This window comes from Anomalospiza imberbis, chromosome 21 (assembly GCF_031753505.1).
Source record: "Anomalospiza imberbis isolate Cuckoo-Finch-1a 21T00152 chromosome 21, ASM3175350v1, whole genome shotgun sequence".
Classification (NCBI taxonomy): domain Eukaryota; kingdom Metazoa; phylum Chordata; class Aves; order Passeriformes; family Viduidae; genus Anomalospiza; species Anomalospiza imberbis.
This window is the reverse complement of record NC_089701.1, coordinates 2,794,149-2,820,514: the sequence shown is the minus strand read 5'-3', so window position 1 is coordinate 2,820,514 and position 26,366 is coordinate 2,794,149. Positions and strand designations below refer to the sequence as shown.

General features: G+C 56.2%; 2 protein-coding genes and 1 long non-coding RNA gene across 5 annotated transcripts; 2 read left to right on the top strand and 1 right to left on the bottom strand.

Moving 5' to 3' along the window:
- Positions 1–378: 378 nt before the first annotated feature.
- On the top strand, positions 379–10,594 carry AGPAT2 (1-acylglycerol-3-phosphate O-acyltransferase 2). 3 transcript variants are annotated; one of them, XM_068211082.1, is made up of 8 exons: positions 379–688; positions 4,174–4,307; positions 4,721–4,896; positions 5,039–5,134; positions 6,639–6,711; positions 7,169–7,297; positions 7,548–7,588; positions 9,385–10,594. In XM_068211082.1, exons 1-8 carry the CDS (start codon positions 501–503, stop codon positions 9,424–9,426), a joined length of 879 nt encoding a protein of 292 aa, XP_068067183.1. In that variant the 5' UTR covers positions 379–500; the 3' UTR covers positions 9,427–10,594. The 3 variants fall into 3 exon arrangements, with proteins under 3 accessions (XP_068067183.1, XP_068067185.1, XP_068067184.1); XM_068211084.1 differs by lacking the exon at positions 9,385–10,594 and adding an exon at positions 7,693–9,047 and having other exon boundaries at positions 380–688; XM_068211083.1 differs by lacking the exons at positions 379–688; positions 9,385–10,594 and adding exons at positions 1,143–1,260; positions 7,693–9,049.
- On the bottom strand, positions 9,344–24,832 carry EGFL7 (EGF like domain multiple 7). Its single transcript, XM_068211081.1, has 9 exons — positions 24,690–24,832; positions 21,608–21,676; positions 16,605–16,770; positions 14,951–15,076; positions 14,692–14,804; positions 13,995–14,090; positions 12,586–12,750; positions 11,276–11,776; positions 9,344–9,623 (listed from the first exon to the last, which is right to left on the bottom strand). Exons 3-9 carry the CDS (start codon positions 16,682–16,684, stop codon positions 9,601–9,603), a joined length of 1,104 nt encoding a protein of 367 aa, XP_068067182.1. The 5' UTR covers positions 16,685–16,770; positions 21,608–21,676; positions 24,690–24,832; the 3' UTR covers positions 9,344–9,600.
- Positions 20,544–24,834, top strand: LOC137486102 (uncharacterized). Its single transcript, XR_011005575.1, has 3 exons — positions 20,544–21,469; positions 21,599–21,698; positions 24,718–24,834. It is a non-coding gene; the product is annotated as an uncharacterized lncRNA (long non-coding RNA).
- The last annotated feature ends 1,532 nt before the right edge of the window (positions 24,835–26,366 follow it).

Sequence of the window (26,366 nt, the reverse complement as noted above, 5' to 3'; positions counted from 1 at the left end):
GGGGACTAAATCCCCACAGTGCTCCGTGAGGGGACTAAATCCCCATAGGGGTCTGTGAGGGGACCAAAGCCCCACAGTGCTCCGTGAGGGGACCACAGCCCCACAGTGCTCCGTGAGGGGACTAACTCCCCACAGGGGCCCGTGAGGGGACTAAATCCCCACAGGGGTCCGTGAGGGGACTAAATCCCCATAGGGGTCCGTGAGGGGACCAAAGCCCCATAGGGGTCCGTGAGGGTACTAAATCCCCACAGGGGTCCGTGAGGGAACCAAATCCCCATAGGAATCCGTGAGGGAACCAACCGCCCTCCTCCTCTCGCCATGGCCACCGCGGCCCGCCCAGCAGCCTGAGGAATGCCCGCTCCACAGGGAACATTCCCCGCTCGCCCGTCCCGCCCCGCCGAGGGAGCGGCGGGGCGGGCCGGGCCGCCCACATAAGGCGGGCTCAGCACGGCCTGCCCGGGGAGGAGGCGGCGGTAGCGGCTGGCCCGGGTGGAGCGGTTATGGAGATGGGGTGGCTGCTATGGGGCACGGCCGTGCTGCTGCTGCTCCACGTCCTCATGGAGCTCAGCCCCACCGTCAACTTCGCGCTGCGCATCGGCTTCTACTGCGTGCTGTGCCTGGTGGTCTCGGCGCTGGCGGCCGTAGCCTGCCTGCTGGTCAACGGCGGCCGCACCGTCAAGAACATGAGGTGAGGGGGGAACGGGCGCTGGGGACAGCGGTGTCACTCCCCCGCCGCTGCCCGGAGCCCCTGGGGTGGTGGCGGCCTCTGTCACATCGGTGTCAGCGCCGCCCCGGGGGTCCCCTCTTGGCTCAGAGGTGGCTGTCCTGGCAGAGCCCTCGGCAGAGCCCTCGGCAAGGCACGTTTGGGGATGAAGCGCCTGGAAGGTGGCGGTGGTGGCTTTTATAGGGAAAGCTGCAGGAGAGCAGTGTTTGTTGAGAGTGGCAGAGCACTGGAGCAGGCTGTCCTGGAAACGCGAGGAATCTACCTGTCTGGAGACATTCCAAACACACCTGTGTCACTGGGTGACCCTGCCACGGCAGATGGAGCTGATCTCTCAAAAGTCCCTTTTGATCCTGACAGCTGGGTGGTTGTGTTTGGAGGGTTTCCTGCACCAGGAGCCGAGGCTGGCAGGCTGTGTGCCATGTGCCACCAGGGCACAGCTCTCCTGCAGCTGCTGTCTTGCCCTGTGTCCCCTGACAGGACACCTGTGACAAGGGCCAAGGGGCTGCTGGCATCCAGCACCTCCTCTCCATGTCAAGGTACATTCTAAGGGCAGGAGTGGTACTTCTGCTGGCAGCACAGGACAGCTCATTTCCTGGTTTTGCTCTCCCCTAGGCAGCTTTTTATTGCTGCTGAGCATGTTGTATGGATGCAGGGGAAAGCAGAGCCTTAACATCCTTTAGGATTAAAGGTTGGCAGCATCTGAGCAGGTGGAGCTGGACTTTGCTTTGCAGTGTGGCTTTCACACGTAGGATTCAGGGCGGAGGGAGCGGGCACAGGGCACTGATGTGCTGCCTTGAGGGCTGTGCCCTGCCGGTCCCAGCTGGTGCCGTGGCCCCAGGCAGTCTGCTCTGCCATCTCCAGCCTGGCTCGCTCTCCAGCTTTGGTCACCTTCGCTCACTCAGGAGCAGCTTTCCAATGCTCAGCCAGCTCTGCAGCTGGGAGAATTTATTATGTCAGTGATGGAGACACTATCCTTTTATTTTGCCCAAAAATAAACCCTCTAAATTTTCTGTAAACTTCAAGGAATTATTTGGGAACAAGAACTTGCATTGGATAACTCTTCCTGTTGAAATCCAGGACTGGATTTTGGCCAGAACCACCCTTTTGCCGTAACTTAAGCCTGTTGTTTCCTTGTAGTGGCACTAGCTGAAGATCCTGGTGATGTATCCCAGCCCCTGGGAGGTGCAAGGCTGAGGTGATCCAGTGAATTCCTTATTTCTCCAACATCCCAGGCTGCTTATTCCAGCTTGGGAAAGGGGGCTGGAGCAGAGCATGTGCTGGTGGACAGACAGTGATTATGGTGTTGTTGCCTGGTGCAGAACACCCCATTCTTGCTGTGCTGCTGGCTCCAGTGTCAAGCTGGTGTGACTTGGAAGAGGTTACCCAGGCTGTCTGATAGAGATAGAACTGTTTATCTGTGGTAAAACATCTTGCACGAGCTTCCAATCTGGTAAGCAGATTTCAGTAGTCCTTGAAAATCGGAGTATACTAAACAAGCCTCTGTGACTGGCTGTGGAGCAGAGCACGTGAATCTGGGGGCTGCTGGCTGTCATACTCAGACTGTTAGGGATGCACTGAAAAGTCCCATTCCCTGTCATTTTTGTGCTCCTTGTGTCTGGCAATAAGTGCCCTGGTTTTACAGCTCTCTGCAGCTGTGGCTGCACCACATCTGGGTCGTTGATTCTGGCAGAGAAGCCGCTTGTGTGGTCAGAGTGGACTCAGATCCATCCTTTAACCCTCTGTGTGATGTGGCCAGCCTAGCAGGTCACCCCTGCTCTTTGCCTGCTCTGAGCTCTGCCCCTTTGCCTCTTTCAGTGGCTCACACCACATCTTGTGCAAGGAAAGTCTGTCCCCGGGCTGGCAGGAGGAAGCTGGATGGTTGCTCTTGAGTAATGTGTAACCAGCCTCTCCCAGCAGCCACTGAGCACTGTGACTTCCAGAGCGGTGACCTCTTTTTTGGTTGGCAGTCAGAAGGGAGGAGAAGTGTGATTTAGGTCACCGTGGTGGCTTGGCATCCCCCATGACCTCTCTGACTCGTGTCACCCTGCCTCTTCTCACCTATAACCCCATCTCTTCACCTGGACTGCACCCCTGTAACCTTGGAGCGGGCTGTGGAGCTCGGGAGCCCTGCATTCCTCCCTGTGTCCTTTCCCTGGGTGTGGCTCTTTGCAGCAAGTTGAAATGAGGACTGATAGCAGTGTCACCTCGGGGCATTGGCCTGGCCTGAACTCCAGTGTCACAGCCAGCTCGGGTGGTCTGCATGGGGGGACACCCCACAGAGATGTGAGCGCTGCTGTGGGTAGGAGCAAGCTGAGGGAAGTGCTGTGGCTCCAGAGTTTATGGAAACTTTTGGAGAGCAGGTGCTGGGAGCTGCTGCCAAGCCAGGGTAAGATGCTGTCCAGGTGCTCACCTCCCACCTGAGTGACAAGGATGCTTCTCAGCAGGATGGTGCTGCACAGTTCCCAAGCTGGACCCTGTGGTGGGGACAAAGCTGGCTGTCCCTCAGTCTCCTGCTGCAGGAAGGAAAGCTCCATTCCCTGGCTGCCTGGCCCTGAGGCAGGACATCCAGGTGCTTGCTGGAGGTCAGGTCAGCTTGAATCAGCTCTAGGGGAGAGCAGAGCCACGCTGGTGGCTGTTACTGGGAGCCTTGTTCACGTGCAGGCTCCTCTGCCACCTGTCCTGGTAAATGGCTGTTCCCTTGCCCAAAATAGCCCCTGTGTTCTGCCAACTTCTGCCTGTGTCCTTTGGCCTAGCTGGAAAGTCCCCAAGTGTCCCCAGGTCAGGGGATGGCATAGATGGGCCCTGCTCCCGTGGGCTGACAAGGGCATGGAAATGTGCTCCAGTGCTGGCATGGCTGAGTGGAGCTGCTGGAGTGTCCCAGCTGGGAAAAGCTGGGAGTTCTGTCAGACCTGTAGATCCACTGGGGAAGGGCAGAAGCTTGAGCATGGGCTTGCTTGGGGGCACCCATCCTCTGCCAAGCCATGTGGGGAGCATCCTGTTTGCTGCCTGCATCCTTGCCTTGTGCAGGGAAGTGTTTCTCACCTTCATTGCCCTCCTTCCTTGGGCACCCCGGGTTTGTTTATATCACTGAGCACCGTCTTCCAGCACTGCAAGGAGCAGACCTGGCAGAGCCTTCCTTGGGTGTCGGGTGTGCTGGGGAGTGGCAGCTCCTGGGAGAATTGTTTGAACAACTTGTGGGGCCCTGCTGCTTGCAGGAAGAAGAGCCTGGTAGCACCAGGGCAGCCCAGAACCATGGCACTGAACAGAGCAAAAGAACAGTACTCCTGGAGCACGTGGGACCATGCAGGGCAGGCACCTGGGTGGACCACAGCACAAATAAAACTGGAGGTTCTCTTTCCTGCAGCTCTTCTTGTCTCCTTCCACCCCCACTGGATATAGCAGCCCCTGCCCTCTCTGCTCTGCTGCTGACTGCTTTTTTTCTCCTGCAGAATTATCAAAGCTTTTGTCAGGACCTTCAAGTATTTCTTCGGCCTGAGGTTTGAGGTGAAGGGACTGGAGAATTTCAAGGTAGAGGGCCCCGCTCTCATTGTGTCCAACCATCAGAGCGTCCTCGACATGATGGGTGAGGAGCTGGTGGGAGGGAGGAGAACATTTCTTCTGCTCACCATTGGGAGAAGTCCTGCTTGTACCTCCTGGGCAAGCATCCCCAGTGCTGGTTGTGGGAAGGGTCTCCTGTCACTCTGAGCAATCCCACACCTGTGCTGCACCCCAGGTTCTGCTGTCCTTGAGGTGCTGGCCCAGCACATGTGCCAGTGGCCCTGCTGGACTCCCTGGGGCTGGGGAATCAGCTGCCTCTGGGGGTGTCCTGCTGTCACCTGCAGCCACCCTGCCCTACTAACTCTGCTGTGTGCCAAGCCTCCTGCTCTCAGAAGCCAGGAGAGAAGCCAGGCACCAGCCTGTCCCTGGTGCCCCTGTCCTTGTCCTGTCCTTGTCCCAGGGGTGACTGCTGGGTCTTGCCCTCTGCCATCCCATTAGGGCTGATGGAGGTCCTGCCTGACAACTGTGTCCAGGTGGGCAAGAAGGAGCTGATGTACATGGGCAGCGTGGGGCTCATCATGTACCTTGGTGGCGTCATCTTCATCGACAGGAAGAGCACCAGCAGTGCCAAGATGGTGATGTCGGAGGTGGCCAAGACTATGGTGGCTGAGAATGTGAGTGTCACTGTGGAGCTGGGTGGGGTGGCATGGGGGCATTGTGGCACTCCTGGTGCTGGCTCAGCTTGGCAGAGCTGGCTGGTGTCTCCCACCACTGCAAGTGGATTTCTGGAGCAGAGCCTTGTCTCTTCACGTGCAGCTGAAGGTGTGGATATATCCAGAGGGCACAAGGAACTGCACTGGGGATTTGCTGCCATTCAAGAAAGGAGCATTTCACCTCGCTGTCCAGGCACAGGTAACAGTGCTTTGCCCTTGCATGGGAACCCTGAGTGCTTTTGCAGTGGCACTGCACACTGATCATGCAGTGTGTGGTTCGTTTGCTCTCGGATGAGCTGTGTTCCCAGGTAACACCTACTCAGGTGAACCACTGGTGTCAGAAGTGCTGCCCTGCAGCAGCCAAGAGCCTTTTCCATCCCCTCTGGGAATGAGCTGACCCTGGGCATGAGTGGCTGTAGACAGTGGAGAATCACCCTGTCCTCTCTCCTGCCTGCCTCAATCCTGGTGTCCCCTCTGGAGGGAGGAGTGTGAGGGACAGGCACATTTGATCCCTATGTCCAGGCTTTCCTGGCAGCATGGCAGGGCAATGCCTTTGCCTGGGGGTTCGTGGGGGCATGGCTGCAGCCCAGAGCTCACTCCTGGCAGGGAGCCCAGTGGGTTCTTTCCTGGGGAAGCCCAAAGCTGTTGATTCAGTTCCTAATCCCCCTGGTTGCAATAGTGTAGAGATGATTCAGAATTGTTAATTCTTGTGCTTTAGAGCAACATCTGGGCTTGCCCTGTGTGAAAATAGATGCTGCCTCCCTGGCAGCCATATGGCAGTTCTTGGTATATCTTTTCTCTCCAAAATGACAGCATCCATGAGCAGTTAGTGGGGGAGCAGGCAAACAGCTTCAGCCAGCCAGAGCTGTCTCAGGAGCAGGGTGTTTGCCTGGGCACAGTGCTGGGGCAGTGTGCCAGGGACTGGGATGACTCGAAGCCTCAGGGAAAACTCGTTTCCCCAGGAGAGGTGTTACAGCAGGGATTTTGGGAAAGGGAAGAGATGCCAGCTCTCTCACTGGGTTCATTTGGCCAAGCCCAGGGTGTAGTCTCTGCGATACCATCCTCATTCCTGCCTGGATGATGCAGCCAAGGCAGAGCCTGGCAGCTGCTGGGAGGAAAGGATGACAAGGAACTGGTCCCCGCCTCTGCTACACCCCCCTGAGTCACCCACTGTAGATCCTGGTTTTGTTATCAGCACTGGAACAACAGCTCTGGCTGCCCTCCTGGCATTGTGTCTGTCTGAAGCTGCCCCAGGAGCAATTGATAACAACTGGTGACTCCTTTTCTTAGAAACTGAAAGCAGAGCAGCCGCCCTGCCCCAGACACGTGCCTGTACAGCAGGCAAGGCCTTTCAGAACAGCTAGCCTGCAGTGCTTCATCACAGGACAGAAAATACCTGGGGTTTGAAGCCTCACTTGGGTTGAGGAGCCCTAAGAGGCAGTGCTGAGCAAGGGCTGGAGTGGAACTTGGCCCTGGTTTCTTGAGTATCCCTGCGCCTTGAGTTTTTGGGGAGAGGTTTTGATTCCATTTGACTGCTGATTGTTCCAGCCTTTGGAAGCGGGTGTTGTTTGTGGGCTGTGTGTGCCCTGTGTGTCTGAGAGCCAGGCCAGGTCAGCTTTGCCGTGTGGGATTTGCTGCCTGTCTCTGGCCTGCCCTGAGCTGCTGAAGTGCCAATAACTCCTCTTTTTCTTCCCTTCCCCAAGGTCCCAGTGATCCCTGTGGTGTATTCCTCCTTCACCTCCTTCTATAACCCAAAGACAAAGCTGTTTACATCAGGTAACAAAGAGTCACTTGGAGACAGGGTTGCTGTTGTCCCGTGTGGAGATCTGGCTCACAAGGGTGTGGGAGGGAAGCAGAGCTGGGGTGAACAGGAGGAGCCCTGCTGGGAGATGTTTGGAGGCAGTTCAAAGCAGTTGGCACCAGAGCCTGGGCTGGGTTAACTCAGGAAGGGCTGTAATTAAATACACTGAGGGATGTTTTCATTAAAAATTGGTTACCACCTCCTGCTCTGGGCAGGCTCTGGCTGGGATGGCAGTTTGGGGCACAGGGGGATTATTCTGGGTGGCACAGCTGTTGGAGCTGGGATCTAACTCCACCTGTGCTCCAGGGGTGGATGCCTGAAGCCCTGGGAGGGGTTGAGGGCTGTGCTGGGGCTGTCCAGGGTGGGGAACAGGGTAGGGAAGAGAGCCCCTGTGGTGTGTGAGTTTCTCACAGGCTCCTCTCTTGTCCCCAGGTAAAATCAAGGTTGAGGTTCTGCCTCCAATAGAGACCAAAGGGCTGACGTCAGACGATGTCACCGACCTCTCTGACAGATGCTTCAGCACCATGAGGGAGACCCTCTTCAGGCTGTCAGGCCATCCAGGCAAGGCAAAGGACTCATCCTAGAGGCTTCTCTAGTGGTGTCACCGTGTGGTGGTGGCTGAAGGGACCTGTCTGTTCTTGCCAAATACTGAAGGATCTTCTTCTCCTCTGCAGTGATTTCTAACTCTTGGGAGCACCACAGACTGGCACACACAGGGTGTCAAGCCAGCACTAAGGTTCCCCTCTGAGTGGATTTCTCTTATGGGTTCATTTTCTCACTTTGAAATATCTCCTTTTTCTGAATTTCTCAGGCATCAAACTTGTGCTACCAAAGGGCTCAATGACTAGAGAGGTGAGTTCCCCCAGCTCTTGCAGCTAGCTTGGGGTGACAGCAAAAACCTGCCTGGAGCCTGAGCTCTGCCTCGTGTGACTGTCCCTGCACCTGTGTTCCTGCAGGCTCAGCTCATGAGGTGGCCCTGTGATGTCCCAGGTGAAAACCACCAGGCAGCAGTTTGTATCAGCACAACCTTGATGCTCAAACAGGGCTGAGAACTGGGTGAAAATCCAGATTTTGGCTTTTCAGCAGTGCTAGGAGTGTGGTGTCCTCCCTGGACAGCCAGAGCACTCCCACCCACCAGTGGGACACACAGGCTTGTCCCCTTGAGATGCCCTTGTGTCACAACAGCATCACGTTGGGAAACTGCTGCCAGCTCCCCGCCGTGGTGGTGGCTCAGCCTGGTCACATCCCGGTGCCTGCAATGCCCCCTATGGAGGCAAAGGGCTCTGTCGTGCTCGTTTTGTCACTTGTCATGGTCAGCACTGGCCGAAAGATGGTGCCTGTCCCGCGTCTCTGCTGATCTGCGGGGCGCAGCTGCTGCTCTCCGAGGCCTGTAAAACCCCTGCAGAGCCACAGGGTGTGTGAGCTGCAGCTGGAACGGGGCTGGGAAGGCTTGGAAGGCTTGAGCTCCCCCTTTGGGGGGCATAAACCCCTTTCCCAGTCAGATAAAAGGGGTTCCTCTGTGCCTTGGGGTGATGGACCAAGAGAGCTCCTGGATCCCTCACCGGGAGCTGTGGAATGCTGATGCCCTTGGAGGCTGGGTCAGTTCCATGGTTCCCGTAGCTTTAGCTCTCTTGTTCATGGCACAGGGGACCTTGGGATAAGGCAGCTGGGGCTACTCAGGTAAGCAGCACACCCAGCTCCTGCAGCCTGCATTGGTGGAGTTGTGTTCATCTGGCCTTCTCAGCTGGGAAAGGCAGGGAGCTCCATGGAAGGAGCCTTTGGGCTGAGCTGGTGCTGCCAGGGGATTGATTGGAGGGGCCTTACAGTACAGACTCAGGGGATGGGAAAGGGCGGGGTGGGAGGATGGGAACCAAACCAGCACTTTGTGAGAGTGGCAGATAAAGGGCTGTCATGGAGGGTCAACCCAGGAGGGCCCTGGGAGGGCTTCTGGGGAGAGGAACCATGTCTGACTCCTCCTGAGAGGAGGGAGCAGTGCCTCTATGTGCAGTTGTCTGCTGTTCGCTTTTAATTGGGCTGAGAATGTTATGTGCTTTACAAAAAATCAGCAACAACAAAAAAAATTACACCTTTGGTTATTTAAATGAAGGAGCCTCCTTGTCTTGTGTGGGGGCTGAGGGAGGAGGATGTGGGGTGCTGAGCCCTGAGCTCTTGCAGGGGGTGGGTTTGGTGATGGAGGGGCAGGAGAGGTCCTTGTCCCCACCCTGTGTGCCCCAGGCAGGAGGGCTGTGCTTCACCCAGCCTCACTGGTGAGGCACCATCCCAACTCCAGGGCTCCTGGAGAGCAGGACAGGAGCTGCAGGAATGGGCACCCCCTCCTGTACCTGGCTCTGCAGGTACCAGGGCACCTGTCCCCTGCTGTGACACCTGGCTTGGGGCTGCAGGGACTTGTCCCCACCGTCTCCCTGTGACAGTAGGCACAGGGAGCGTGGGGAGGCAGCTGCCCTGCCTGGGCCAGGTCTGTGCTCCACAGCCAGCCCTATGCCCTCTGCTCCCTGGCAGCTATTATCCCAGGATGATTCTGAGGAAAAGACAGGGGAAGCTAAACAGCCCCCAGGTCACACACAGCCAGTCTGGCACAGCCAGGCACTCATGGCACGAGGTAAGGCATTTATTTGCTGCCTCTCCAGGAGGGAGAGGGCTCAGAGTCCAGTTTGGAAGGAATTGCATGACCTTTGGCGAGGTGAGCTGGAAGAGAGAACGATGGAGATGCTGATGGGAGCCCAGCCTTCTCCTGCCACCCTGTGCCTTCTTACGATGGTGTGGCTTCATCCCCAGCCTGGGGCTGGAGAGGGAGATAAGAGCTGTGGATGCACTCAGCTTGCTCCAGGTCCCCAGGCACTCTGCTAGAGTTCATTCTTGCAGGAACCTGGGAAGATTGGAAAAAAAAACCCATAAATTCAGCCAGATAAATTCAGTCATTAGCCTGGCTTTGGTTTGTGACTTTCCCAGGCAGAATGAGACTGACCTGAACCTCTGGGAATGTCACCTACACTTGCTGCTTTCCTTTTGGCAAACAACCCCAGGCTGGCTTCTTCCCCACACACTTGGGAGTATCACTGTCACCTCCCTGGCATGTCACAGTCCTTGCCTGGGCCCTGTGCACAATGTCCCCAAATCCAGTGACAGTAACAGTCTGTGCTGGATCAGGGGCCAAAATCGTTATGGCTTACAGAGCTCTGACCTGGTGCCTCTGCTGGTGGTTTGAAGAAGAGAAAATAGTTGTTTTTTTTTTTTTTTTTTGTCATTGCACACATCCCCACTGGGCAGTTAATTGGGGAGTGCAGTTGTAGGATAGCATTCAGTCGGGAAATGCTCCACCAGGCACGGAACAGGGATGGCTGAGTAACTCCATGGGATGCCCTGCAAGCCCCAGAGCTTGCTGGGGTATGACAGGACAGCTTTGTGTCCTACAGGGACCATGAAAAGAGACAAAAACAGGTTTTGCTTGCTGAGACAGACTTGGCAGAAAATTAATTTCAGGACTTTGGAGTCATCCCTTGGAATGAATCCATGTTACCTTGTGATACTGCTCACATTCCTCTGTGCTGTCACTAATAATATGTGCAGGCCACTACTAGAAAACTCAGCCTGCTGGAACCCTCAGTGGTTCTGGTAATTACCCCTTTCTGAGATGGTTTTTAAGTGTCTATTTGCAGCTACTTTGTTTTCAGACAAGTTCTTTGAATTCTTTTTCTCTCTCCACCATTACTGCAAGCACTGAACTGGGACTGAATATGCACTGAACCAGTTTCTCCTGAGTCTTTCCAAGTCTCAGCAAGCTGCTGTTGCACACCCCAGCCATGCCTAGTTTCTGGAATTATTTAATGGGAAAATGAGCTGCAAAGAGCTGCCTATCAAAATAAAAGAGGTTGTGTTCTGCTTGGAGCCCAGGTGAGCACCGCAGGGACCCGAGGGGATGCTGTCCTTCTGCGTGGTGGGGACACCAGGCAGGACCCCCCACCTCCAGCCATTTCACACATGGCAGCTCTCACTGGGGTCCCTTCCTCAGTTTGCTACTTCAGAGACCCTCTCTGGTGCCTTTACTGATCTGTAAACTTCCAAAAGAAATGCCTAAAACTTCCCAGCTCATAAATCTGCCAACTTCTGCACGCTCCCTAAACTTCCCTGATTGACTTTTTGGACTGTTAATTTCCCAAGAGCCGGGGGTTCTTTCCTAAGGACCGAGTTATCAGAAAGGGACAGCAATTGTGAGGTGCTGCCTGCCACAGGTGCCCCACTGCCTCCTCAGCTCTGCCCCACAGCCACGTTTCCATGTGCCAATCCTACAATTTTTGGCTGCTACAAGGGCAGTCAGATGGTGCAGCCATAGAAACAGCTTTGACATGAAGCTAATGGGCTGTTTGTGTTCATCCTTTATTAATTACAGGCTGCTGAGCTTGAGGCAGATCCAGATTAGCAGTGGCATATGTGTTACTGATCTCGCTGGCCCACATCTGCTCCCCGTGGCCAGGATGGCTGGAGGGAGATCCTTCCCCACTGCTTTTTCCAGGCACTTACAGGTCTCCAGCCGCTCCTCCAGGAAAGAGATCTGCTCGCTCAGCGAGTCGATCCTGTCCAGCTGCTGGAGGGAGTGGGACAGGCGGCTGATGGGGTCTGCACCGACATCCTCTGGTGGCATCAGGTTGTGGAAGGGGGCCAGCACCAGCTGGAGCTTCTGCAGGGAGAAGGGGAGCTGTGAGTGCATCCCCACCGGCCAGCAGGACCACCCGGGGGGATGCAGCACCCACCAGGGAAGGCTCAAGGGGCTGTGGGTGTGTTCAAAGGGCTGGAAAAGCCGTGGCGTGGGCGCTGCCGGCGGCTGCGGGGAGCACAGCTGGGATTGCTGCTGGGATGTTAAAAATAGAGCCGGGGAGGAGGGAAACCTTGGCTGCAAACAGTCCCGGGTGGGAGCTGGCTGAGCAGGAGCAGGGCAGGGGCATGTGCTGCAACTCGCCTGCTCCAGTGCTTCCACTCTGCTTCTCAGTTCCTTCATTTCTTCCTTCATTTCACTGGAGGGACCTGAAAAAGTGACCGAGGGAATGTCAGTGAGTAAAAGCCCACTGCCGAGGTCAGGTGGAAGCTGCCAGGGAGAAAGACATGGCTGCAGGGCTCTGGCCAAGCTCTGCTGCTTCCCCCCTGCAGGGTGGGGATCATCCCCCAGAGCATCAGCTGGACCTTCTGGCATCTAGTCCAGCTGCTAAAGGCACAGGCTTTTCCTGCTGCTGCAGCACCTGCAACAAAGTGGGGAGGGTTTCCAGCAGTGGGGCGATGCTTAAAGGACTAAAGATCTGGTGGATCCTGGCCTTTTGTGGCCATGTTGCCAAAAAACACCCAGCTCTGCCCTGTGCTGTGGTGGGCACAAGGGATTGTCCCTGCTGAGGGCCCTGCACAGGGGTAGAGGCAGGTGGGGCACGTGCAGGCCGTCCCAGATGTTTGCTGCGTGATGCCCGTGCTGGCCACAGCGCATTATTACTCACGGTACGAGTTTGAAGTGTCACAGCGCGTACCAAAAGTAATAATGGGCCGTCACCAGCGGCGCCTGCCGCTCCTCGTGGCTCCGGACCCGCCCTGCAGGAACGAGGATGATGAGGGAGAGAACAGACACATCCCAGGCACCTCCAGCCACAGCCTGGCACCCTCACAGATGGATTTGTGCTCAGGGGAAGTTGTTTGAGTGGAAGGAGCACTCCTGGGTCAGCGAGAATAAAGCTGAGGGGCTCTGGCTGTTGTCCCCTCTCCCATCTCCTGCCACTCCTGAGATGCTGAGTGTTCCCTCAGCTCTCACTGCAGGCCCCCAGCAGCTGGGGCTCAATGTGGGGACAGGATACCTGCTTGGCTGGAGGTGTCTGTCACAGGCGCTGGCACCAGGGGCTGGCAGCCCTTGTCATCTGCAGCAAGGCTGAAGCCGTCCCGGCAGGCACAGTGGAAGCTCCCGGCTGTGTTGATGCAGAGCTGGCTGCACCCATGGCTCTGGCTGGCACATTCATCCACATCTGGAACACAGGAACAGTGTGGGGGGACAGGGTGAGGGGCACAGGTGGCTTAGGCACAGGGGGGCTGCAATGGAACCCCAGTGAGTGCCCCCCAAGTGAGCTGGTGTGTGGGCCGGGCACAGCTCTGGGTGTCTCAGCACCACCAGTGCCTGGGACAGCCCTGGATAAACCTGGGCTAAGCTGGAGCGGGTCTGGCCTCCTCCCCTCCTCCTGCTCCCCCCACAACACAGCCAGAAGGAGAAGCTGTGGTCAGAAATGTCCCAGCTCTGGCCAGGCGGGCGCAGGCAGTGCTCGGCTCTCATCCCGGATTTACGGCCGGGGTTTTGGTTCCAGCCAGCTGTGGCGAGGAGCTATCAGCCTTTCAAGTGTGTACAAAACCCAGTAACCTCTCCTCACACGGGGGAGTTATTAAAGCTGTTCCCACAAAGCAGAAAGAGCTGAAGCTCTTCCCACGCCCGGGCAAATCTGTTTTAGGCAGTGGGAAAATCCTTTCCCCCGGAGTCGGAGCTGTCAGCAATGGGCTCAGCCCTGCCTGGCCCAGCATGGGTCAATGCCACACGCTCCTCCTCTGCCTTACAGGAGGCTGGAAAGCTGGGAAAAGCTGGGAAAGGCCGTGCCAGGGGTTTGCAGCACTGGTGTGCACCACACTGCCTGATTTCTCCACGCTGTGAGGAGCACCGGGCTGTTCCTGTGCTGGAGAGGAGTCTGGACATCACCAGGCTTCTCCTCCACCCCCAGATATTTTTGGTTTATGGATTTTTAGTCTCTGCAGTAAAAGGGCATTCTAGTTTACAGCACGAGTTTACAAAGCCTGGGAGGGATGATCACGAACACACGATCCCAGGCCGGCCCCACAAGGGCTCTGTGCTGCAGAGAGGCTCACAGCTCTGCTCCCACTGACCCAGCACAGAGCAGCAGGCAGAGAAAATGGGGGTGCCAGAGCTGCACAGGAGGGAGCACTGAGGCAGCCAAAGGGAGGTCAGACCTCCCCTGGGAGCCACACTTCCCACCGTTTCCTGGAGCAGGTGTTCATGTGTGTGCAGAGGGACACAATCAGACATGGCCCAAGGTCTGATAAGGGATAAGGTCAGACAAGGTCCCTGTCCCCTCTGAGGGGTTGGTGTAGGGCAAAGGACACCCAGAGCCCCGTGGCAGCTGGCATGCTCCCAGGAGAAGCTCTCCCAGCAGCAGCAGCAGAGCAGGTATGACACAGGGAGCAGGGACAGGGGGGACATGGCCAGTACCTGTCTGGCAGGCTCGCCCCGTCCAGCCGGGGGGGCAGGAGCATCTCCCGGGGAAGGCGCAGCTCCCGCCGTTCTGGCACGGCTCCCAGCAGAGAGCTGTGAGAGGAACACCAGCACGGCATCACCCAGCAGCTCTGGGGATCCCCAGCTCCCTCCCTCCCACCCTGTGTGCACACCCCAAAACACAACAGCACCACACAGCAGGGCTGAGCTGCCCAGAGGGAACAGGACTTAGGGTGGGTGGAAGGAAGAGGAGCTGGAAAGAAGCTGAGGCATCTGCAGGCAGCAAAGATGGGAAGGAGGAGAGCAACAGGCAGCAGCAGCCCCTGGTGCTACACTCTGAGCTCACTGGGGACAGACTGGCTGCTGCTGTGGTTGGTATTTGTTGCCTCCTGAAAGTGTTTCTCATCCATTTCTGCTGATTTAGATGGGAAGGACTTGTTTTATTTATCCTCTGGCAACTATAAAGATAATAAGTGATCCCAAAGGAAGAAGGCCCAAGAGGCAGCAGAGAAAAGCTGGGAATTAATCAGATATTGAACCACATTTGGCTGTGATGCTGAAAATTTAATTCAGGGAGAATGCACCTGACAGGCAGAGGGTTGGTAAATGAGAGATGTGGTCCTGGGACCCCCTCCAGGGACACGAGGGGCCTGGGGACGGGCAGTGGCACCGGGGTGACCCAGCAGCTCCTTACCTCTGTTACAGCCGAGCGTGTGGCCGTTTGCTCTGCTCCAGCCAGGACAGCACGAGGCCATGGGCTGGGGCAGCTGCCTGTACCTCTGCCTGTAGGCAACCCTGTAGATGGTCCTGCAAGACAAGGATGGGCTGAGCCGGGTGCCCCAAAGCCGCGTCCTGCTCCCAGAGCAGCTCAGGCCGCTCCCAGGTGCTGGGATCCCCATCCCTGTGGGGCGAGCAGGATCTCTGCTGCCCGTGGCACAGGCAGGTGGGCTCACCTGTAGGTGCTGCAGAGGCGGTGGCCCTGGCAGGTGGTGAGGTAGGGCTGGTACACGGGCTGCACGTGGGACTCGGCGTGGGCGCTCAGGCGGCTCGGCGGCCCCGCGGCTGAGCACACCCTGCGGCTGGGCACAGAGGGCTCAGTCAGTCCCGCAGCCAGGACACGGCCTGGGCTCCCCTCTCTGCACTGGGCTAGTGGACAGCAGTGCCTGGTTGCCCCAGTGACCTGGGAAGCCACTTCAAGCTGTTTCGGGTCAGTGACACAACTCCGGAGCACTGCGAGCGGCGCGGGCGCTTCCTCCCCCGTCCCGTGGGATCAGTTGGGACCCAGATTTAGGGATGATTTACTCATTACATTCATTGTCTTCCTTCCCCTAAAACCACTCACTTTCTGGGCGGATTTTCCTTTCTGAGACTTTTGCATTCCTGAAACAGATGCCCCTGTGGTCACCAAGAAATTAATGATTTCACAGGAAGGGTCAGGCTTACCGCAAAAAAATTAGAGGTTGGATAAAAAGCACTTCCCAGCCTTCCTAAGATAAGTGTTATCCAGTAAAAAACTTTCCCAAGGTTAACAGCCAAAGTGGTCTTGGTTAAACATCCTTTTTTTCAACAATTTCCAGCCCAAGCAGGTCAGTCCCACTGAGGAACCCATCTACTTGTCTCAGCCTCCCAGTTCAATTAGAAACTAAAATAAAAAGCCTGGGAATTAGCATGGACATCAGATGGTTTCCATTAACTCCAGAAAACTCCTTTCAGCCTCATGATTAATGTTATAGAAGATGCAATTTTTAAATGGCAATTGTTTGCTTTGTAAAATTCAGAACAAAGTTTTAGCTGCAGCCTGTGCGTGTGAGCGAGGAATTCAGCTGTGGTTTCAGTCCTGGACAGAATGTGAAAGGTTTGACGCTGGAGGAGCATTTCAGTGTAAAAACAAACTTTGTAGAAAATGTGAGCTCTGTCTGGGGGAGGGTTTTGAGCTCCAGCTCCTCTCAGCTGGGGAAGAAACTGGGGCACTGAGCTCTGGGCTTCCTCAGACCCAGCAGGAGCTGAGCTGTGCCTGCCCAGGCTGTGCTGGGATCCAGGGAGTTCTCCCAGACCCATTTCCCAGAAGGGGAAGGGGAATTGCTGCCACTGCTGGGCTGGCAGGACCATGGGCCCCAGCAGCATCCTGGGGGGCACAAAGCACAGCCCAGGGCTTTCCACACGCGTGTCCCTGGGTGTCCATCAGAGCTGGGAGCTGTGTCCTCCTCTGATGGGAGCTGCATCCTTCAATGACAGCGTGTTCACAAGGCTTGATTTGCATGCTAGCAGGATTTCACACGTATTTTCATGAAGGATGTGCTTGAAAGAGACTAGTAATTCCTGAACAGCTCAGGGTTGAGTTTTTTTGACTCTCCTGGACAAAAAGCCCAGAGCACCTTTGTGTCCCTGCATGGACGTAAACAGAGCTGGGACTTTTCCTCTGAGAGATGTTTTAGCTTCAGAGAGAAAGCAAACAACCAGCAACTGGCTGCTGAGCCCTGGGAGAGCTTTTTCCACCTCCTCACCAGCCCAGAGAGCCACACAGGACTGTTCCCCCCCAGAGAGGACGTGCCTCACCCTGATGGGTGGAGAACACACCTGAGAGGTGCAGACAAAATCAGGCCTTACCCTGCCTGGGCAAAGCCCTCCATGCTGGTGGTGCTGAGGATGAGGAGGAGTCCCCAGAGGAGGCAGCTGAGGCTCCACATGTCCCGTCCCTCCTGCAGCACTGGGTCCTGCTCTTCCGTGGGATGTGCTGGCTCCTACTGCATGGCTCGTCCTTCAGTGGGGGTCCCTGCAAGCAGGAGAGCAGCACTGTGAGTGAGGAAGGACATTTCAGGAGAAAATCCTTCACTGAAAGAGTGATTGAGCACTGGAATGGTCTGCCCAGGGAGGCAGCAGAGTCACCGTCCCTGTGTTTAAAAAAAGACTGGACGCGGACTGGACTGGATGTGGCACTCAGTGCCATGGTTTAGTTGATAAGGAGGTGTTATCCTTATCAAAGGACTGAAAGAACTTGATCTCAAAGGTCTCTTCCAACCTAGGTCATTCTGTGATTCTATGAGGCGTCCCTGCCCCGCTGGTGACACCGACAGAGCCCTGGGGACAAACTGCTGGCAAGGTGGGAGCTGCTCCAGGCACAAACCCACCTTGCCCCACTCGTCTCATCAGTGTGGCACAATGTTAATTCAGGAATTATCCTTGATTTACCCCGGGGGATGCCTGGAGATGCTCTCAGGGCACCAGGAGCTGTGCAGTTGTGTGTTATGGGGCAGGGAAGGGACATGTTTTGCCTCCAACTCGCTGCCAGTTCCAGGCAGCGAGGGCAAAACAATGGCCTGTCATTTCTTAATGCACATAGCATTGTAAAGCTGTGTTTTCCCACCACATTAAACACTGAAATCTGATCTTCTCCTCTTTAAAACACAAACTCGTGACAGAGAAAAGTGCTGTAAGGGCCATATGTACCATCTGCAGAGTCGGCTCTGAGGCACAAACTGAGAGATTTTGGTTTTCTAGCAGAGGACAAATATGAAACAAGGCTGAAGAGGGTCAGTAACAATATCCACTTGAAACAATATCTCATTTAAACAAACCACTTGGCCTCCGGATGGCAGCAGCTGAAGGAGGAAGAAATAAAGAAACCCACCTTAAATATGCACCAATTAAAGAAAGAACCTTCTGATTAAACTTTCTGAAAGGGGAGGCTACGCAAGAAACCTTCTAAGACTGCAGATATGGTGATCTGCAAATCAACTTTCTAAAACCCCCACATGCTGTAGGGCAGGACAGGACTGGAAAATTGCAGTTTGATCCCCAAATTCCATTGGGAAATCCCAGCTCTGAGACAGGTTGTTACAAATAGCCATGGCAAATCTGCAGACCCTGCAGGTCCCCAAGCCCATCTCCAAGGCACTCAGGATCGTCCTTTCCTTGGTGCAGGAGAAGAATCTGAGGCAGGGAGAAATGGAGATTCACATCTGGAGAGAGACCAGCCTGGTGCCTTCCTGCCCCTTAATATCAAATGTCAAATATCAAATATCCCAGCAGATTTCCATGCAAGCCCAGCTCTGAGGGTGGAAGGAGGATTTTTGTGCTCTAAAGCCTGTAGTCCTCCACTCTTCTTCAAACACTGCAATTAGTTTAATTTCCTAATGAAGAATTCATGGTACCTCCACCATCAGGAAAGCAAATCTTGCTTGTCCTGCGGGATTTTTAAAAATAGTGAAGGAGTTTTCCCTCTCCCCAGTCCTCCTGGAGACATTCCAAGGACACTGGTGCACAGACACACACCAACTCCCCTTTGCTCCGTCAGCCAGCTTTTCCCAGGCCTATACTGGGACACAAAACTTCCCTACAATCCCAGATCCCAGGCTCTCAGTGCTGCTCCTCAAGTCTGGAAGTCAAACTCTGCCAACCATCTCCATCCTCCCACAGGATTCCCGTGGCTGCCATGGGAGCTTTCCTTGTGGGGAAGGCAAGAAACACAGGGCACGAGCCTAAAATACAGAGTTTGTTTTTTCACTTTGAACTGGAGCAGCACTGCCCTACCTCGAGGATCCCTCTGGGCCATAAAATGATGGTTGCTTTGTACCAGAAAAAGCTGTAAAAGTAGAAAGTATGATAGTCTAGACTTGTCTATTTTATGGGTTTACAAAAATCAACCTCTTTAAAGCTGCTGAGGATCCTCCAACCTGTTGCCACCATGCTTTTTTAAAGCACAGAACTTAAGGAAGAAAAAAATTATGCTCAAGAAAAAATAAATAGTTTTTTTCCCCTCTGCCTTTTAAGCCTCTCAGATGAAGAGATGAAGCCCCGTGGTCTGACGAGTGAAATTATGTCTTAGGGGTCAGCAAACCCTTCTTGGCTGACCACGTGCTCCTACAAGACTGGGGGTCCCTGTCCCACCAGCCAGAACCATTCCTAAAATTCTCCTAAATTCCCAAAATTCTGCTCTTGCCTCACCTGCCACAGCAACCGAGGGGACACACAACCCACGGCACAGGTGAGCAGCACTTTGTCCAGCTCTGCCCATGGAACCACGACTAAAACTCCAGCTGATGGCAGCAGGAGGAATCGTGCTCTGCCTGCAGAGGGATGAAAAAATCCAGCTCCTGGCGAGGATGCGATGGCTCTCCCGGGAGCACCACGGCTGCACTCTTCCAGACAGCCCGGCCTGGTTCTGCAGGTGAAACCGCGGCTCCAAACCTGGCCTGTGCCCTCAGAGCCAACCCCTGCCCGAGAGGGTCAGCGCCAGCCGCAGGGGATGCATTCCCCCTCGCAGACACCTCCAGCTGCTCCCCGCGCAGGCTGGGCTGCGCTACCGCGGGATGGAGCGGGACACGGGCACGGTGACACCGCGGAGGGGGCTGTGGCACTGTCCGGCGGGGCACGGGGACACGGGGACAGCGTCACCATGCAGAGAGCCGGTACCGCCGGGGGCTGCGGGGCTGCGGATGTCCCGGGGGGGCTGCAGGCTCTGCAGAGACACGGGTACCGCGGGGGCTGCGGGGAGGCGGGTGTCCCGGGGGCTCTAGGGACACGGGTGTCCCGGGGGGCCGTAGGGACACGGGTGTCCCCGGGAAGCCGTAGGGACACGGGCGTCCCGTGGGGAGGCGGTGACGCCGATGTCCCGGGGATGCTCCCGCGCCGCGGCAGCCCGAGCCCTGAGCCCTCCCGCCGGCCCAGGCCCCCTCCTGCCGCCCCCCGCGCTGCGGTACCGAGCCCCGCTCCGCCGGCACCCCCGTCCCCCGCCCGTCCCCGCCGGGGACGCGGCCGGGCCCCCCCGGCCGTGCCGAGCCCCCGGCGGCGCCCGCCGGGACTCACCGGTGCCGGTGGCGGAGCCGCGGAGTCGCCGCCGTGCCGCGGCCCCCCCGCGCATTTCCTCCCCCGGCCCGAGCCGGTCCCTCCGCCCCGGCCCAATGAGCTCCCGGCGGGGAGGAAAGCGGAGCCTCCCGGCCGGGGGGAAGCGCCGGGGCCCGGGGATCTCCGCTTGCCCCCGCCCCGCCGGCACCCGCCGGCCGCCACCTGCCCCCGGCTCCCCGGGACACGAGCGGGGACAGGGCAGCACCGGCGGAGCCATGGGGACCCGCGGGGGAGTCATGCGGGGACAGGGCAGGAGCCCCCAGACGCCCCGGCCGGGATGAGGGGACACGCTGCTGGAGTGTCCCAAATGCTGTCGCTGATGGGGACAGGATTGCGGGGGGCTCCTGCCCTGGGTGGGTGTGGAGCCTTACCTGTGAGCCCAGGGCAGGAGGAGCCCCCGGCCCCACGTGGCCCACGCTGCGGGGACACGCGGTCTCTGGGCCCCCCAAGGGCCCAGCCCGGCTGGGTGGGCAGGGGATTAACAGCGAGACATCGCGGCTCAGCCCCGGCCGCTCGCCCAGGTTTGTCCGGACGCCCCGGGGGGATGGTCCATCACCAGCGCAGTGGCCAGGGCAAATTGAATTCTCTTTACTAAAAATGTCTGTCCTAGTCCGCACTCCCCACCACGAGCACGGAGGATCTGAGGAGGAGACATCACCTCTCTCTGGGTTAGAGACCTGCTCCAGACCCTCCCGCCGTGCCCGTTCATCCCCCTGAGCTCCTTCCAAAGTCCTGCAGGAGCCGGTGATGAACCGCCAGGTTCCCAGCAAATCATAAAGGACGCTTAGAGAATTCCTTGGAAGCCCCCCAGCTGCAGAGGGATCCTCCGGGGTGACACCCAGGGCTCAGCCCCGGCTGCCCAACACCTGCCCGGGACAGCTCGGACAGCCCGAGCCCAGCTGCCTACAGGCTTCTCCTCTTAAATGCCCAGTTATTTATCAAAGCGGCTCGGTTTGTGCCAAATTGCCACTTGTTTTGTCTACATTTTTGTCTGGAAAATTAGAGCACAGAGGGTTATTGTTTCTCAAATGACTTAGGCGCCTGCCCATGCACAGAACCATTCTTAAAGATAGCAGGGATCTGATGTGCAAATGAATGGCAGGATACAGCCCCCTGGGAATATTTGTTCCCATTAAGCCCCGTAAATTTTTTGAAAGCATGTAAGCATTTAAAGGAAATATTTACCAGTTCAACAATAATGGCTCCAAGAGAACAACTGAGATCACTGGCCCATCCCCTCTGTTTCCTCAGGGATACGCTGGGGCTGCTGATGGGACTGGAACTGCCTCAGGCCGTGCTGCACCCTCCGGGGAAGCTGATGGGTGCTTGGGGCTCTCCGTGTAAAAGGAGCTTTGGTGGGATCCTCCCTGAGAGGGGAACAGAGGGGAATCCTCTCTGGAAGTGCTGGTGGAGATGGAGATCCCTCCCAGCAGCGGGGAAAGGTCTGCTGGTGCTGGTGGAGGTGCAGCTCTGTGTTGTAAAGCATCTCACACGGATTTGTTCACCCTCTGAAACCATCCTGCCTCTGGGGAATGATTTCAGCTCCCTTAATTTCATCAGCACAGGCAACTTCTCCCAAGAGCCTTGGAAGCACAGTAATTATCTTGTTATGCAGAGAGCATTATTGGGTTTTTTCTGGTGTACGGGGGAGATGAACAGAGCCTGAATTATTGCCTAATAATTGCAAAATGCGTGTGGAAGCCAGAGCTTCTCTGTGCAGCCATACTGAAAACACAGGATCTCATTTTGCAGCTGAGACAACTCACCTCATCCACGGTGCTCCATCAGGTGTCCTGGGCAGGGATCCTTTGCTTAAGGAGCATCTTGGTTTCTTTCTGTGAGGACAGAAAAAGCCCAGTGTTACACTCCCCTTGTCAGGCAGACAGAGAGCAGTGACCCAGCCCTCACCCACGATGGACCTGGAGTTCCCTGGACACTCCCAAAGATCCCTGCAGGGTGGTGGCCACAGAGCCCCTGTGGCACTGAGCTCACACCGCTGGTGTGCCAGGGAGGCACAGACACTGTGGCAGGGCATGAGGAAACCCATCCCCATCCCACAGAAGGTGTTTTAGGAGCATCCCATGGCCCTGATCCTCCTTCACCTTGCTGTGATCCCAGGGGGAATCCAGGCAGAGCCACGGTGCCTTTGCACCTTTTAGGGCTGAGCAGGCCGGGGGACGAGCAGGGGCTGATGAGCAGAAGGGATTTGCTGAGCAGGATCTATCCCCTCCAGCAGCTTTGCCAGTGCTCAAGGCTGGCATTTTCCAAGAACCCAGGAGAATAGGAGTGCACCTGGCACACTCTCCCAGGTGTATCCCAGCTCACCTCCCTGATTTGTGATCCCACCTGCTGTTCCCCAGCACTCTCTTTTACCATTACACTTTACCATTTATCCTCATTCAAGGACAGGCATCCCTCACTGCCCAGGAAACTTTTGCATGAATCCCTGGGATTCCAAGTGCAAATCTGATGGCGAGGAAGAGGATGGACTCGTCCTTCAGCTCCTCACAGGACACCACCACACAGCACAGGACTGAGCACACACATTCCTTCCAGGGACCCCACTGGAGCCTTCTCAGCCACAGGCAGCCACTCCCTCAGTGCGCTGAGCATTTTTAAATTTTGCCAGTATTTTAACAGCAGAAAGTTTCCTTTCCAGTTCCATTTATTGGGTCAAATCTTTGCTTGAGCCAGTGCCTGTGTCAGCTGCTAAAGAGCTGCACACAGCCCATTAAAAGAGCATTTAATCCTCCACTCTCAGGGAGGGTTCTGTGTCTTCTGTGCTAATATCCATTATGCTGGGAGGGAAATCCCCCAGGACGAGGCCTGGCAACGCTCCCTTGGAAGCAGAGGAGTTATGCCAGTTTGGAATGGGGGAAGATCAGATCTGTTGGCACTGTTAATGTCAGTGTGATGAGCTCCTGACAAAGGCAGCAGGGGATTTTGGCTCCTGCCTGAACTCAAAGTCCTCCCTTGCCCCATGTTTTACATTTTTCCCCCACAGCTTTCTCCCTTGCACACCAGAAGTGTACTCCCACGACATCTAATATTAATGCTTGTCTCCAGGCCAGCAAAGAAATGTTTCTGCCCAGCCTCCCTCTTGGATTCAGCAATGTCAAAACCTCCTTGTCTCCCACTGGTTTTACCACCAGCGTGAGCTGGGAGAATGGCGAGTGCTGGCCCCGAGCAGATCCCAGGCTGAGCACCAGGCTGGCTGTGCAGGTGAGATTTTCACCCACCTCCCAGTTTCCAAGCCCACTGCACCTGCCTGGACATCCAACATCCCCCTGAGAACATCTGTGGGGGATTGAGGGCTGGAGCTGAGGCTGGAAGTGCTTCCCTGTTTGGTAGGAGAGCCTGGAGGGTGGGAGGTATCTGGGGCATGAAGAAGGAAGGATTAACAGTGGAGAATTAAAGTCCCACATCAGGAACCTGCTCTTTAGAGAGGAGCCCCTCACAGAAAATGGGACGTGCCCAGGCACACGAGCTCTCCCCAGGCTGGAGTGCTGGAGTGACAGATGGATGGGGACGCAGGCAGGAGAGTGACACACATACAGATGCAAAACCTTTCAGCCCCCACGAGCCGTGGCTGACCCCATACCTGCAGTGCACAATGGGCTCTCACTGGTCTCCACGGGGGTCTGGCACAGAACTGGAGGCACTTGCTAAAGCAAAAGGGAATTTTTGGTGCTTCTCAAAAATAGAAAAAGGAGGATTGGTGCTTTTTTTGCTGTTCTAGGACAAACTCTTCTGCTCAGGACTTCATGAGGCTGTTTGTAAACTTTACACTTCAGTTTAAGCTTTGGAGCAGCCCCTGTTCTGCAGGGCTCTGTGAGGAAGATGACCTCCCACTATTCTGTTCTGGCCCATATTGTTCTCAGCTGCGTCAGCTGCACACCAGCTATCTCAGTGGAAATCTAGAGGAGTCCACTGATGGCAGTGGGATAAAACCAGGTCAAACCAAGAAAAGAACTTGACCCATAACTCTCACTCTTGTTGCCACCAGTGGCTCAGGACTCTGTGTATTAAAACCGAGACCTGAGCCCCACAAAGTGATTTTTTTTTTCTTTTTTTGCCTGAGTAAGGATTCACAAGCATTAGTTGTCTCAGGACCAGTGTGTTATAACTTAAAGCGCCCATGGGGACAACCAGCAGCTGAGCTGGAGCTGTGCAAAAACAAATGCAGGAACAGGGCACCATCCCATAGCCAGCTTTATTTTCCCTCACGTGCACACTTGAATTTTTATTTACATTTAGAGGATGCAGCAATGGCTGCAGTGTAAAAAGTGGGAAATTATTCATCCCACCCAAGAATAAACGAATTTTGTGGCTTTCTGTAAAATTTCCCTGGCAAAACCTGGCAGTGGTCCCCTGCCCCACTTTCCCAGTGAATCAGCACATGGGCGGTGTGGTGGGACAGCTGGGAGCTGCAGGACGGCTCAGCCCCTTCACCATCCCAGGGAACAGCTCAGCAGAGAGCCTTTCACACAAGAAATTCTTGCTCTGATTATCTTTCCCTTCCAGGGGAAAGTTTCCAGCTGCAGGAACCTGCCCTAGGTTGTGGGCAGGACAGGGATCCTGGCGCTCACTTTGGGAGAGAGGAAAGAACAGCTCTGATCCCCACTTTTCTTTGCAGAGACACTTTTGTTTCCCTGCCTGGTCTGGGACCTCTTCCCGGGTGTTTCTCCCAGCCCTCCTGCTGCTGCTGGGACAGTGGGGAGGGCTCGTTTACCCCAATTTGTTGCAGTTTGTAAATCTGCCTCCCCGGGGCCAGCCCCACCTGCAGCAGCAGAGCCTGGGAAAAGGCTCGAATGAGGCTCCGGACCAGATTAAATGTCTCGTCCTTACCTCCAGGGAAACTTGGGAGAGCTGGTAGTGGAACAGCAGAGAGGGGGAGTAGCTCCATCGGCAGATCCCAGGGAAGAACAGTGAGAATCTGCCGGGGCAGATCCGTGTTTCCCACTGCTGCCCAGAGGTGAGGTGGATTTTTGAGGATGCTCCAGCTCCAGCCACAACGGCCTTCCACAGCCTCCCAAGCACTGCCAGACCTTCCCAATCCAGCTCGAAATTAATTTAATCACTGGCAAAGACTTGTTGTTTCTTTCTGTGTTTGGTTCTCTGCTCAGGGGGTTGGTTCCATGAATGCTGGACCCTGGGAAAAAATATGCTGGGTTATTTCTACCAAGAGCCCTTCACTGGCATGGTTCTGCTCCATATTCCTGCACAGCCAGACAGTGCCTGGGTATCCCAGCTGTTCCTTTATCCCAAAATACCCCGGGTGCCTCACTGGAAGCCTCCTGCCTGCACGGTGCAATGTCACAGATGAGGATAGCAGGACCCACAGGTAGCTGCAGACAGCATGAAAACCACCCAGCTCCGTGGTTATAAATCTGGGAGACTTTGCTGAGCTCCTGGCGTGCACACCCAGCATGATCCAGGCTCAGCTGTTAGTCAGGACAAGCCTTGGTGGGAGAGCCAGGACAGTCCCTGCCCACATCCCTGTCCTGCCCCACATCCCACCCGGGTCGGGGGTGAATTCAGCAGCACACAGAGGAGAGCAGAGGGCAGGGGGCAGAGCGGGGACGATGGACAGCCTGGTGATGTACCAGAGGTATGCAGAGAGCAGGCAGAGGGAAAAGGGAGGGAGTTACAGAAAGAAAAGAGATTAGCTAAGAATTTCCAGCTATCTCACAAGAATTTGTGCAAGTGTTTGCAGCCTCTACATGCACAGGAGGTAAAATTTACCCACTGGCTTCTCCTCCCCGTGAAAACAGCCTGAATGCCAGTGGGATGACTTAAAAATAACAGTGCTGGAGGCTGGGAGCAAAGCCGTGCTCAGCACGTGGCTGAGAGCAGATCCAGCCTCGCCGGGAGCAGGTGGAGGCTGCCTCACACACCCGTGTGCTCCAAGCGATGCTTTGCACACCTGTGTGCTCCAAGCGATGCTTTGCACACCTGCTCACTCCGTGCTGGGTGTTCAACCATCCCCAAGGCTCCCAGAATTCACGAGCAGGGGCAAAACCCACTCAGAGCTCACAAGGACGCGCTCCCGCTGCCCGCAGTGCCAGCTCCCCATCCCATCCCATCCCATCCCATCCCTCCCTGCTGTGGCTCTGTGGTACCTTGGGTGCACCCTGTCCCCCGCCGTGCTCCCCGGTGGCTCCCGGTTGCCATCCCTGCCCGGCCACGCTGGGTCCGGCGGCCCGGGGCTCCATGCCGGTGTCCCCGGTGTCCCCGGCATGGCCGGCTGCGCACAGGCAGGAGGTGGCTGCTGAGGTGGAAGGGCGGCTTTTTATGCTTTTCTTCCTGTATAAATCAGGCCGGGGATGGACAATCCCAGACAGGACTTCCTGTGTGTGTTGTGAGCTGATAACGGGCGCCGCGAGGAGAACAAACACGGCCGCCCCGAGGGGGAGAGGGGCCATGGGGCGGGACCCCCACGCCGAGCCCACCATGGAGAGGAGGCAGCCACGAGTCCCTGGGGACATGGGCAGGGACAGGGCTGCTGGCCCAGGCTCCCTCCTG

Excerpts from the sequence above, each read along its gene's own strand:
- AGPAT2 (XM_068211084.1), top strand. The coding sequence starts at position 501 with ATGGAGATGGGGTGGCTGCTATGGGGCACGGCCGTGCTGCTGCTGCTC. Across the intron at positions 5,135-6,638 it reads ACCTCGCTGTCCAGGCACAG|GTCCCAGTGATCCCTGTGGT; the intron begins GTAACAGTGCTT and ends CCCTTCCCCAAG. Across the intron at positions 7,298-7,547 it reads CAGGCTGTCAGGCCATCCAG|GCATCAAACTTGTGCTACCA; the intron begins GCAAGGCAAAGG and ends TGAATTTCTCAG.
- EGFL7 (XM_068211081.1), bottom strand. The coding sequence starts at position 16,684 with ATGTGGAGCCTCAGCTGCCTCCTCTGGGGACTCCTCCTCATCCTCAGC. Across the intron at positions 15,077-16,604 it reads GAGGGCTTTGCCCAGGCAGG|CCGCAGGGTGTGCTCAGCCG; the intron begins GTAAGGCCTGAT and ends CTCTGTGCCCAG. Across the intron at positions 12,751-13,994 it reads GGGGCGAGCCTGCCAGACAG|ATGTGGATGAATGTGCCAGC; the intron begins GTACTGGCCATG and ends CCTGTGTTCCAG.